A 13,906-nucleotide genomic window follows, 5' to 3' on the forward strand; every position below is an offset into this window, starting at 1 on the left:
GTTGCCAGGCATTGTGCTAAAGGCTTTACAGACAGGATATCATTTTATCTTTATAGCATGGGACCTTTGAGTTAGTTACTATTTATTATCCCTATTTTATAGAGGAGGAAACTGAAGCACAAACAAGTTGTCATATGCCTAAAACCATATGGCCAGTGACAGATCCAGGATTCAAACCCATATGGACTGTGCATATAAAATTGTTGTGGAAGTAGTTTGTGGGGCCTGTGATGAAAGATAGCGTATCTCGTAGTTAATTAATCAGTGCATAGGCTGTCCAGAGTTAGCAACAGATGCCATCCACAAATGCCCTAACATGCAGATGGTAGAGTGAGTGATATGGCCGAACTCACATTGCAGATAGCTAAATATGTAGAGAGTCAAGTCAGCCCTCAGTCTTTCTCTCCTTCCTAATTCTCTGTATCTCCACCCTAAAAATTGGGGGATGATTTTATGGGGTTTTGAATTTCCTTTTCTCTTGAATAAATGTGCCTTAAATTAAACATCCAGATTAGTGGTGTTCCCTTCAAAGAAACCTTGCAAGGTTCATCAACATTACTTTGATTTCTTAAAACATTTTGTAGCTATTGCTTTGGAACTTCCTTTAGAGTATACATCTGGTCTTTTGAATTTTTGCCGTATTGGAAAGTCATAAAATAGATTTTCAGAAATGGAAGAAATCTTTGATGATAATCTTACCCAGTTGTTTAAAAGTAAAAGAATTAGGATCCACTAAGGTTAAAGCTTTTGCTAAAGGTCACACAGCTAGTTGTTGGCAGACCTCTGACTTTTGATCCCAGTTATATCTCTCTGGAAATTCATAAGGACACACAGTGGCTTAAGAACAAAGTCCTGGGTATACATGAGCATGGTGGTCCCCTTTGACTAGGTAAGTCCATTTCAGGAAATGTATCCTAAGAAACTATTTCAAGAAGAGAAAACTGCTCTGTATGCAAAGATTCTTGGAGTAGGGTTATTTATCACCCTGAAGACTGCAAACCTCAGTGTTTAATACATAGGTTTGGTTAAGTGCATTAAGCTATGTTAGCTCAGCGGAGTATTTAGCAGTAATTACAACAATTTTGGCAACATGGAAAACATACATGCATTGTGAGATGGAAAATTGGAATGCAACATTTAATACACTGTGTTTAAAACTTGTTAACACATAGGGAAAAGTGAAGAAAATGGATTGATGTTATTGGTAAAATGATGATACAACTTTTTTTCTTAATATAATATTGGTTCCTTCCCTCCTAAGTAGAAAACTTTTTATTATTTTACCTTGGTGGATGTGACTATAAAGGGAAGAAAGAAAGGGAAGGAAAAAAAGGGAAATTTTTTATCATCTCATCTCAACATTAACGATAGTAATGATTTGTGGTATGTGTTTCCAGGTGATTTTCCTGGTGTGTATGCATGTGTATTAGGAATATGTGTGTGTGTGTGTGTATGTGTGTGTAGAGAGAATCACACCATGCAAATGGTTGTATTTAAATTTAAAGAATATGCCATATGTGAAATTATAATAATTCTATTTAAGTTTTTATTTCAAAAGAAAACATCTTTATTGCTTCTGATTATAAAAATAAGTCAGTCATTACAAAAAATTAAAATAGTGCAGAAAGATAGAGATCATCAGCAGATATCTCCGTGTGCACATGCATATATGCAAAATTTGATAAACAGGATCTTACCATGCATGTTTTTTTGTAGTTTTGCCTTTTTCACAAACTATATCCTAGACAGCTTTCCATATCAGTACGTATAGATTTATTATTTGTAATAACTGCATTGTAGCTCATTGTCTAAATTTTTAAGTTGAATTTGATTCTATTGTAAAAATGCTGTGACAAGTATCCTCATTACGTGCAAGTTTGCTCGTGCACATGACAGATTTCGGGAACTGAAATTGCCGGCACAATGGGTATTGGCGTACGTGCCTTTACATGATGAGCTACCCTACCAAAAGCCCCCTAGAGAAGCCGTATAAGTGGCATGTCGTTGTCTTCTCGAGACCCCCTAAGTTCATGTCTGTTCCTAACACAGTGCCGCGTGTTTAGTAAAGCAGCTGCAGCCTGCCCAGAGCTGCTCCTTTATCTTGTGTTCTTCACACCTCTTCAGGGAGACTCGCAGCCCCTCTGCTGAAACGCCTGAGCCTCTCCACATCCAAATTGAACAGCCTAGCCATCGGTCTGCGACAGATTGCAGCCTCCTCACAGGATAGCGTGGGGCGTGTTTTGCGCCGAACCCGAATTGCCAAAAACTTGGAACTAGAACAAGTGACTGTCCCGATTGGAGTCCTGCTGGTCATCTTTGAGTCCCGTCCTGACTGTCTGCCCCAGGTATGTGCCTGCCATTGGGGTAGGAGAAGAGTGTGTTTTCAGGATTCGACATAAGTCTCCCAAAGAAAGTTTCCTTTTTTCTCTTTTTTTGGTGAGAAAGTCTTACCTTTTTTCCTCCCCCAAAGATAATTTTTGAGACTTTTCAGGTTGTTCTTAAAGTCATTTATGTTACTGATTCTTCCAGTGATTCTAAAGTAGGTATTCATATGTACATTTTACAGTTGAAGAAACTGAAGCTTATAGAAGTTACTATTCCTATCACTTGTAAAGAGTGGAGCTGGGACTGGAGCCCAGATGAAACTTCCATAGCACAATGCAGGAGCACTTTTCCATGTCTTAGCTCACTGGGGCACTTTGTTCCCTGACCACTTCTAGCTTCCTGCAAGGTAATTCATCTAGTAGCCGGTTTTGCCCATGTGAAAAAGACCCTTTATTGTTAGTGTCACAGATGGTCTCCTGTAGGTAAATCAGGAAAAAGAACTTTCAGTAGTTCATGGAAACTAGAATGCAACCCTCTTTAAGGAATTTGACATATCACTGTCTGATATTGAGAAACCATGTGTTAAAAGATTTTTTGAAGCAGCCATGCCTTGATTTACAAGGTGGCATTAGAGGGTTGCCCCATTGGTTACCCACTCTTCCAGAAATCTGGGACCATTTTCCCACCATACTGACCAGCAGGATGATACCAGCTCTTTCTTTGCACTAGCCTCAAAGTCTCCGAAGTTCTACTTAAAAACAACAGACAAAAAACCAGCATCTCTTTACTGTAGGGCACAGGGTAAGCATGGGAGTCTGACATGCTTTCTGGTGAATACTCCCTGACGTGACCTAAAACCAGCTTGTTCATCAAGGACTCCCATATCATCGGGGTCTGTCCTCAGGCCCTGCCTGGTGCTGGCACACTGCCCCCATTGCCCACACTCCTGTTTGCAGAGATACTCCAGTGGAAACTGTAGAACCCTAATCTGCTAGTAGGAATGGGTCCATGACATTTCTCTGCTCCTTTTCATCCACACTAGCTGATACTTCACATGGACAAAGATTCTTCTTTAGCCAACTACAGCTGAGGTTCCTCGCCTGGGTTCTTATCTCTGGATGGCATCACAGAATCCATGTATTCTAAAAGTTGTATGCAGCCTGGTGTGCTAGTGCATTTAAATAGAGAAGGTTTACATTAATTTTATAAGGGGTCCATGAGCAACAAGAACAAAAAAGGATTAAAAACTAATCGAGATTAACATGTTCAGGCAAGGTTTTAGTAGTTTCTTTTATTACGTTATAAAAATGGGAAGATTTTCATTCATCCCAAAAACATTCAGAAAGTTAAGCTTCAGGCCTTGGATGATCAAGTCATTAGCTCTTTGCTCTAAGAGGATAGCTAACCCTCCTCCTGGGTGGCCTGCTTTTCACTGGAGTATCTCGGTGGTATGGGAGTCCTTGATGAACAAGCTGGTTTTAGGGCGTATCAGACTCCCATGCTCATCCTATGCGCCCTGTTTGTGCTCCTTTCCCAGCAGTCTCTGCCACAGCTTGTCTGGGGGCTGGCAGGAGCTCTGGTCTTCTCCAGGTTCTCAGCACCAGGCATTTAGAACTCTCAGAACAGTTACAGGGCCAGAGTAGGTGTACATTTTACAGTTGGAGATGCCACCCAGCTTCAGCCAGAGGCAGCCAAACTGCCTGTCCTCCACCATGGCCAGAGTGGGGACAGGGCCATGTGACGCTGGCCGCTTAGGTTACTTTGCTAATGGTGCTGAGCAAGCCGTACAGTTTAGTTCCTGAGATCGGGTGCTTTGGCTCTGGAGTCAAGGCTTCTAGCCCTGCCAGTTATAAGCTATGTGTCTTTGGGGAGTCACCAACTTCTCTGGGCTTCAGTGTCCTTATCTGCAAAGCAGGGGATGAAACGAGTATTTAATTCACTGGAGTGCTGGAGGATTAAACGGATTAGGCCTCATAAGTGATGAGCACAGTGCTTGGCACGGGAGGCGTGCTCCGTGAGTGCTGACTGTTCCAGTGATTGCTTTTTCCCTTGGGCTAACTGCTCCCCTCTTTGATCTGCAGGTGGCAGCCTTGGCTATTGCAAGTGGTAACGGCTTGCTACTCAAAGGAGGGAAGGAGGCCACACACAGCAATCGGATTCTTCACCTTTTGGCCCAAGAGGCCCTATCAATCCATGGAGTCAAAGAGGCCATACAGCTGGTAGGTCCTTGGGAATGAGCCACATCAGGCCCAGAACGCCAGGTCAGGTGTTCGGGTGTTTGAAGCAAAGCTTAGGTCACCTAAGTCCAAGCCACTTGTACAAGCAAGCTTGACTGGAAGAGTGGCAGGTCCTGTGCACCTGCTGACATTGGATGATGCCAGAGGCTTCCTTTGCCCAGGTGGGCCTTCAGTGGCTTGGGAAGGCCGCTCGCATACAGCTGTGTCCTGGCACTGTGATTTACAAGAATGCCTGTTAGCTCTTCATTCTTGGGGCATACCCACCTAGAGTATGAGGTCAGGGCTCTGCTCACTGGCAGAGTGATTTAGGGCAAGTCAGATGAAACACATGAAGCCATTATGCAGCATGTGAGTATGAGGTCATGCTATTATCACTATTGTTATTGTGCTCAATCGTCTCACTCTCCTGAACCAGCAAGTGGAGTCATTAAATTAGACCATAATAGCCAGAGGTTACTGAGCACCTGCTGTAGGCAAGGCAGCTTCCATCTATTGCCTCATTCAGTCCTCAAAACAACCATAGCGGGAAGGTACCATTATTATTAGGGAAAAAACAGGCTCAGTGCTAAAAGTCACTCACCTAAAATCCCACACTCTGTGGCAGAGTATAGATTTGAACCTCAGCTAACTCCAGAGCCTTCTCTTTTTGCATTGAGGCCCACTTACTCCAACATGCCAGGATTCTGCTGGCTGCTGGGACAGTGTGTATAAACCCACTGCATTATATGCTCACTGACAAGAATTGGGTTTTTTCTTATGGCAACGTTAGGGGTGGAAAGGGCACAGATTTTAGAGATTCAAATCCCAGCTCTACCACATCCTAGCTTAATTAGATAGGTGTCCTTCCAGCCCTCTTCCTACTGCTGTATCACATCCATACAGTAAAGTATGCAGATCTTTTGTGAACAGCTCTATGACTTTTTCCTGGATCCACATACACACGTACGTAACCACCAGCCATATCCAGCTGTAGAACGTTTGCACACCCCAGAAGGTTCCTGTGCCCTTCCTAATCAGTATGCTTCCTCATAGCCACTTCTTTACTTCTTTCACATTCAATCTGTTTAGCTTATTCTTGAACTTCATTATAAATGGAATCATACAAAATACACTCGTTTGTGTTGTTAGGTCTTTTTTTATTATTTATTTATTAGAGAAATAGAGAGAGAGACAGCAGGGGGGGAGGGGCAGAGGAAGAGGGAGAAGCAGGTTCCTTGCTGAGCAGGGAGCCTGATGCAGGGCCTCGATCCCTGAGATCATGACCTGAGCTGAAGGTAGGCGCTTAACCAGCTGAGCCACCCAGGCACCCCCACTCTTTTGTGTTGTATTTTTTTTGTTCATCTTTATGTCTCTGAAGGTCATCCATGATGTTACTTACCTCCAGCCGTCGTTTTCTCTTTTTTATAACCATGTGATATTCCATTTATATGTATATGCTACAGTTCATCCTTTCTTCTGTTGGCCAACTTTTGGGTTGTTTCTGGTTCGGGGCTACACAGAATAAAGTTGCTATGAAAATTCTCGTACGTATGTATTTGTATTTCTTTTGTAAGTAACGTGACCATATGGGTGAAATTAAAAATCAAGAGGAGGGAAAAAGGCCATCACCCTAGTGTCCTGACACAAGTGTTTCATCCCAGGGTAGAAGTGGTCAGTAGCACTTGCGGGTGCTGCTACTTTGTATTTTGTGAGGTCAGATGTCATTTTTGTTTTTATTCTGTACCTCTTCAGGTGAATACCAGAGAAGAAGTGGAAGATCTTTGTCGCCTAGACAAAATGATAGATCTGATCATTCCACGTGGCTCTTCCCAGCTGGTCAGAGATATCCAGAAAGCTGCTAAGGGAATCCCAGTGATGGGGCACAGTGAGGGGATCTGCCACATGTATGTGGATTCAGAGGCCAGCGTCGATAAAGTCACCAGACTGGGTGAGCCAGATGGGGCCCCTGCTTTGTGCAGGCAGGATATTTATCAGATCCTGTGTGGCTCGGGAGCATGTTACTAGAAACAGTTCTTTGTCTTCCTTCTTTCAGTCCGAGACTCTAAATGTGAATATCCAGCTGCCTGTAATGCTTTGGAGACTCTGTTAATCCACCGAGATCTGCTGAGAACTCCATTATTTGACCAGATCATTGACATGCTGAGAGTGGAAGAGGTATGACAAGTTCCAGGACTCCTACATCACTTCCTGTCTTCCATTTTGAGATTTAGAAGCCTGTGGGATTAGACCAGGAGCAAGTGCCATACCATTTAAGGCAATTTAAGAAGCAGTGTTTTTGAGCATTTACTGTGTACAGAGTTCTGTGCTAAGTACACAGAGAGTGAGACACATCCCTGCCTTGTCACATACTCAGATAGCTGTGTTACAAAGTGGAATGTGGTAAGTGCTAAGAGAGGTCAAAGATAAGACGTGGCAGTCCTGTTTCTGGGAACCTCTTATTCAGGCAGCATAGTTTAAAGTTTGTTTCTGAACACACATTCCTGTTTGGATTTGATTTGAAAAAATTGTGCAGAAATGTTTTCAAACAGAGATATATATGTGTCCACCCCTCCACCAGTGTCTTCAATTACCAGTATTAATGTACTTCATACAATGATATTTGGGAGTCAACAATTTGTATAATGTTTTCTCTGGATTATTTTATTACCATTTTGTTGAGGTTGTAAAAACCAGTGCCGGTAAGTTTCAGACAAATGTATGTTCCATCTTAAATTACTAATTGCAAAAGAATAGAGGCTCTCCAGGCAAAAATGGACAATCTTAAGTTTTCTGGCAGAACACATTGTAAACTTTAACATCTGATGTCATGGCACCCTTTCATAATTACATAAACAAGCACAGCATTTAGAGAAAGTGACTGCTGGCCTTGGTTGCTTTGATCCTGTGTGTATCTTTTTGCTTTCATCCTTTAGCTGGAAAGGAAGGCTCCATTCAGCTTATAGATGGGTGGGCACGGTCCCAATGAGAACCTGAAAGGATTGTTTTGAAAATGAAAATGCACCCCACAAATTAAAATGGAGTTCACTCACATGATCACTCATGTTTAGGGCCTTCCTTGACACTGTTGGCCTATTTGATGGGCCACCTATGTATGCCAAACACCACACTGGACTGGACTAGACAGGAGGAAAATTTTCCTTTAGCAGCCAGGAATAAAACTCCAATCCTGATTCAGACAAACCCATGATATCCTTAGTTATTATCAAGATTGCCTTGAAATTCTTTAAATCAAAATCAGTCAATATGTGTACTTCATGTAACACTTTTGTGTTGTAGGAAGTAAATCAGCAGGGTGACTTGCCCAGAGCAGGGCTCAGGGATGGGTTTCCTGTCCCTGAGGAGCATGGTTGGACCCCAGGCCTGGAGGAAGCGGGGTCCCAGGTAAAAGGGCCTCGGGAACAACAAGAACAGGACAAACACTGCTTGTTATAACTTAAATTCCTCCAGCCAGGAGCATGATTAGCCCCAGAGTCTGTTGCTGAGCTGAGCCTCGAGGTGGGGCCTGACTGACAAAAGTTGGAAGTCTGACAGGTAACCGCGGGTTGAGGTGGCTACCAGCTAAATACTCTTTTCCTCTGAAGCACACCTAGGACTTCTCTGGAGGGCAGGGAGTAGAAATAGATATGAGCCATCTCCCCCTTTCCATGTGAGTCCATGTCTGGGTCCACTCTGCAGGGGACGGGATTTATATAGTCAAGTGTTCATTTCAGCAAGATGCCAGCAGTCAAGGGCTTATGTCGATAGCCTGTTAAATGCCTTGCACATTCTTAACATTCAGAGGCTTCCTGCTTAAATCCCTGCTCAAGTTTTACTGAGGGCCCCTGGCCGGCAAGTGGCCAGGCGGCGTTTTCAAAAGCGGAGCATCCTGGAGGGTGGTGGGCTGCTTCTGAAAGGAAGGCAGGGCTGGTTTAATCGTCCGTGCCACGGCAGCCACAGGCTCCTCACCTTCAGGCTCATCCGGCTGTTTGGTCCTAGAGGAAGAAGTGCGAGCTGGCTTCCTGCTGCCGGGTTTATATTGTCACCGCTCGACTTCCTCTGTTCCAGGTGAAAATTCACGCAGGCCCCAAGTTCGCCTCCTACCTGACCTTCAGCCCCTCTGAAGTGAAGTCCCTCCGAACGGAGTATGGGGACCTGGAATTGTGCATTGAAGTGGTGGACAGCGTCCAGGAGGCCATCGACCACATCCACAAGTATGGCAGCTCGCACACAGATGTCATCGTCACGGAAAATGGTCAGTGCGCACGTGCCTCAGGCCTACGGCACCTGCCCTTTTCCATCCTGGTCTCCATGGGGTCCTGCTCCTCTCAGCCCCTCTGGCTGCAGGAAAACATAGTCCGAATGGGCTAATGGTAATGCCTGGCATCGGTTGTGTTTGTGGGTTCACTGAGTGCTCTCCCGTCTGCTGCCTCATTGTATTGTCACTGCGGCCCCAGGGGAGGAGGCAGGGAAGAGATGGTTAGCTACACTCTGGAGATGACTCACTCTGTGCCACAGGGATTACCATTTAATCCGGACAACAGTCCCTCCAGGCTATTGGAATAAACCCATTCACAGCTGAGGAAACCCAGGCTTAGGAGGTTGAGGGCAGAAGCAGCTCTCCACATACATTTATTCACCGCACAGATACGTACCGAGAAACCACCGAGCTGTCAGGCACTGGAGGCCCAGCAGGACAGGCAGCCAGCATGGCCCCTCAAGGGATCTGCAGACGGTTTATTGGGGAGTCACAACACCACCAATAATAATAGCTAACGTTTACTGAGCACTTACGTGTGCTGGGCTCTGGGGTGAGTGCTCTATGTGTGTTAAGTCCTTTTATCCTCCACACAACCCTGTGAGCTAGGTAATATTGTCAGTCCCCATTTTGCTCAGGCACAGAGAGGTTCATAAACCTGCCCAAGGTCACCTAGCTAGTGGGTATGGAATTGGGATTCAGACTTAGGCATTCTGGCTCTGGAGCCTTATAAAGAGATAATATAGTCAGGCCATTGCAGCATTAAGGGTATGTCTACAGGGGGAGATTTGGGTTCCAGCCCAGTCTTTCCCAGGCAACTACTCTTTCCATAACAGGGCTGAGGAAGCTGGTTAGCCTTCTTCCTCTTCAGATTTTTCACAAGTCTGCATGTTTAATGTGTAGGGAAGCTCTTCAGGGGCCTGGGCTCAGCCCTGGTCAGCCACCAGTGTGTGACTGGAAGGAGGGATATTTTCCCTGGGTCGCCCTAACTCAGTGTCTTCTCTTTATGCTGCAGAGAAAACAGCAGAGTTCTTTCTCCAGCACGTAGATAGTGCCTGTGTGTTCTGGAACGCCAGCACCCGCTTCTCTGATGGCTACCGCTTCGGACTGGGTAAGAAAGATTCTGGTCAGGAGAAAAAGAGGTCCCTTTGTGAATCACCGTGTGGTCCAAGGAGCATGGTGAGGGTGGAGGAGACACATGAAGTCACATGCTTGATTAAGATAGAAGAGTTATGGGAGGGTAGTTGATGAGAGAGAATCCTCAGAGCAACCTTGGGCCGGGAGAAGTCCTGTGCTCTAAGCATTTTGTGTATTAAGAAGGTAGGTGCTTGTTGTTGTTTTTTTTCCATAGATCTTTGAGATTCAGAGAAGTGAAGTAATTTGCCCAAAGCCCCCCCAGCTGTCTCTCAGACCCACACTTACACAGGGCCAGAGCCTGGTTGCTCCCACTACAGTACGGGCAGAGCACAGCATGTCTACTGCACAGGTCGTGACAGGCGTGCGTGCCGAGGTCCCTCGGGAGCTGTTGCAGACTCACTTCTTCAAAGAGAAAGCCAGGTTGCCTGAGAGGAGGGATTCCCCATGAGGACAGGACAAAAGAAGGTTTTAATACATATGCTGGGCTTAAATAGGCAGCATCAAAAACAAACAGGTAAGCCCAGAGGTGCAAGGTTTATTTCTAAAGCACACCTTTGAAATAAAAAGCTTCAGAAAAGCACCCTTAAATAAAAGAAAGACCTCCCTTCTCCCCTTCCATCATTAGAAATACAATCTCCAGGGGCACCTGGCTAGCTCAGGTGGAGCATACAACTCTCTTGATCTCAGGGTTGTCAGTTTGAGCCCCATGTTGGGTGTAGAGCTTACTTAAAAGTAAAATCTTAAAAAAAAAAGAAAGAAAGAAAGAAAGAAAGAAAGAAAATCTCTATTCCCCAGTGTGGAGATTTTTCAGACAGTCCCTCGTTTTCAGGGGTACCATTATAAAGAGCACCAATAGGTATTTATGACACATCTGAGAATTATTTCAACCACTTAAGACATTTTAAAACTCTGAACTTTTGAATAGATCTGCCTAGAGAATAGTTCTCACTGAATTAGTAAAGGTTGTTAAAGAGAATTTTACTCAGTTATTCTTAGTCATTAGACTCTTTACTGTTGGTTACCTGTTTGTTATGTTGGGGTTTTGATTTAATTGTCACATCCCTTGCATTGATTTTTGTCTTTCATGTTGTTGAAGAAGAAATAGCAGCGTACTTTTAAGGGCTGAGTTACCTAGCTTTCAAGCAAAAGTCCAGGATTGGGGAAGAGCAAAAGACCACTCCATTGTCTTTCCATCACGTGCTCAGAGCAAATGCTCAAACTCTGGCTGAGTTAAATTCCTATGAAGTGCATTAATAACCGTGACAGATGGTGTTTATTGAGCACTTACATATTCCCAGATCACATGCATTGTCTCACTTAGTTCTACATGATGGGTTCTGTTCTTTTCCTCATTTTCCAAATGAACTGAAGCACGGGAGATGGTTTGGTCATGTGCCCAAAGTCATGTGGTCCCTATGCTGTTAAACCAGAATTAGAATCTGGTGGTCACACTCTCCTTGCCAACCACTACTACCCAGCATGTCCCCACTTGGGCCTCTGCCCTGCTGGTCTCTGCCTGCAGCGCCTCTCCACCTGCCCCTCTGCTGGCTGGATCCTTGTCATTGTTCAGGGTTCAGAGGAAAGGCCCTTCCTCAGGGAGGCTCTCCCTAACCACTCTACCAGTGTGGTGTCCCCCCGACCCACGCAGTCTGTCCCAGCACCCTTCCCTGCGCTCCCATCACCACATGAAATTATTTGCTCAACTGTTCTTTGACTGCCTTGCCCACAGAAGTATGAGGTCCAAGAAAACACGACCTTGCATAGGTTATTCACCACTGCCTCCCCAGGGCCCAGCGTGGTGCCTCTTACATAGTACATGCTCAGTAAAGTTGTGACAGACAAGGGAACCCTGCCTCCACTATATACCATGCAGAACATCCAGACAGACCCAGGAAAACCTCTAACGCCCCAAGTCTAAGCTTAGAGCAAGAGGGAAGGAAAATGAACTGACCCCTTTTCATGTATTCAGTAACTGTCTAGTGAGTGCCTCTGTGCTAAGAATTCTGGAGGATACTGAGAACATGTCCCAGCCCTTCCATTCTGGGACTTAGAGAATATCTGAGGAGATGAACCTCAATACTGGACATTGTTGTATACCTCAAAAAAATGCCTGAATGTCAAATTATGATACACAGTCTAGACACTAAGCAGATATCAGCCAGCACTCCTAGCATTATCAAAATGCATTTGGGATAAGAGTGCAGAGGAGAGCCCACACATTGTGTTTCATTAGAAGGGGGCTGGTCATGATTCATAGCGACCGGAGGACACGTTGACGGGGACCGTGGAACCCAAGCTGATCTGGGGAGGATGGAGCAGGAGTGGGCAGGATGAGAGGGTGCCACGTGGGGAGAAGGAAGAGCTGTGGGTCTGGTGGGTGGACAGGAAGCAGGGCTGGGAAAACCCGCATCCTCATCCATGCTTTTTCTCAGGAGCCGAAGTGGGCATCAGCACATCGAGGATCCACGCACGGGGACCGGTAGGACTTGAGGGACTGCTCACTACTAAGTGGCTGCTGCGAGGGCAGGACCACGTGGTCTCAGATTTCTCAGAGCATGGAAGTTTAAAATACCTTCACGAGAACCTCCCTGTGCCTCAGAGAAATACCAACTGAAAGCATTCCAAGAAGAGCAGGGAAAGATTCAAGAGGTCTTCACAGTTAAACTTGTCTTAAGAATCTCAGGGGATGAGCCAGGTCTCATCTCCCACTTCTGGAAGGGTCTGCCTGTTAGAAAGTGCACCAAGATGCTTCTGGGCTCCATTTGGCTACACCAGTCTTGGCTAATGTGCATATTCCAATTCACCCTTCTCTTTCATAGTTAGAAAATAATCGCTGTGAATGGGGACTTTGCTTAATTGCTGCAGTTAGGGACTTCGCTTCACACAGTCCAGTTCCCCTCATGATAGGAACAGAAAGGTGCAGCTTCCCCACAAAAAAGCCAACGGGAAAATCATGGACGCTTTTACCTTTTTATCGCCTCAGTGAGGTAACGTCTCCCCTGATGTTTGGTTGGCACTAGGGCCCATCACACCTAATCTGTCTTTCCACATTTCATCTCTTTTTGCTCACACTCGTCTTCAAAAAGGAAAGGTTTGGAATTTAGAAGAGGGGCAGCTCTTCTTTTTAGCATTCTCATCAGAAACAGTCACAAAAGTGGACTGAATCATTTCCACTGGGAAGATTGACCTTTTATATTTATTGTGGAGTAAAGATAAAGCAGCATTTCAGATGCTTGTGCCTCTCCGGACCCAGAAGATTCGGCATGACCCGGGATACAGTTGGAACCTGGAGCTGCGAGTCCCAGGATGAAGTATCTACAGCAATTATGCTTGAAATTTTTATATAAATTATTTTGTCATCCTACCCTTTTCCTCCAAAACAAAAATTAGAGGGTTATTTTAATACTTTGGACTCTTCCCCCTTTTTGAGAAATAAAGTTCTTATGAAAAGCCTGTGTGCGTGGTTAAAGTCCGCACCCTCGCTTGCCCTGGCCCTCTTCTTCCTCCGCCCTCCCTGTGGCCCGCACACCCGCTTTGACACACTGGCTCTTCCCGGAAAGCTGGTTGGGGAGAGCATCTGTCTGCCGTGTGTGTCTGTGGAGGCAGCACAGGCAGATCCCACGGGACGGACCCAGACCGAGAGGAGAGGAAAACAGGAGATTGGGCCCCAGGAATGTAAGGACCGAGAGCATGGTGACGGAGTGAGGTCGGCGGGTATGGACAGCATGAGCGTGCCGCCACTCGGACGGCCGTGGCCCCAGTCCCAACATCCTTAGTTCACTTCGGAAGACCCTCCCTCCCTCCATCCAACTCCTGTTTTAGGGTCCCTGGTGCCCAACAGTCTGCAGTTGATAGCTTTCTTGTCTCATGGGGGCCCTTCCAAAGAGAGAAGCGCTCACTGACATGCTGCTGCTTATCCTCTGAGGATGTTTTATGAGCACAAGAATCATGGTGTCGTGTGGAACATGTTCTC

At 45.4% G+C, this 13,906-nt stretch overlaps 1 protein-coding gene across 2 annotated transcripts in view; it reads left to right on the plus strand.

Annotated features, from left to right (window-relative positions):
- ALDH18A1 (aldehyde dehydrogenase 18 family member A1) overlaps positions 1–13,386 on the plus strand; it is a 35,275-nt gene extending 21,889 nt beyond the window's left edge. For both annotated transcript variants that reach the window (XM_036111646.2, XM_036111647.2), the window contains exons 11-17: positions 2,125–2,345; positions 4,407–4,544; positions 6,294–6,489; positions 6,595–6,716; positions 8,607–8,793; positions 9,812–9,907; positions 12,366–13,386. In XM_036111646.2, coding sequence (XP_035967539.1) covers positions 2,125–2,345; positions 4,407–4,544; positions 6,294–6,489; positions 6,595–6,716; positions 8,607–8,793; positions 9,812–9,907; positions 12,366–12,547 — 1,142 coding nt within the window. In that variant the 3' untranslated portion in view covers positions 12,548–13,386. The remainder of the gene's footprint in view (positions 1–2,124; positions 2,346–4,406; positions 4,545–6,293; positions 6,490–6,594; positions 6,717–8,606; positions 8,794–9,811; positions 9,908–12,365) is intronic.
- Positions 13,387–13,906: the final 520 nt, after the last annotated feature.

Source organism: Halichoerus grypus, chromosome 7, assembly GCF_964656455.1.
Source record: "Halichoerus grypus chromosome 7, mHalGry1.hap1.1, whole genome shotgun sequence".
In the NCBI taxonomy this organism is placed as follows: Eukaryota; Metazoa; Chordata; class Mammalia; order Carnivora; family Phocidae; genus Halichoerus; species Halichoerus grypus.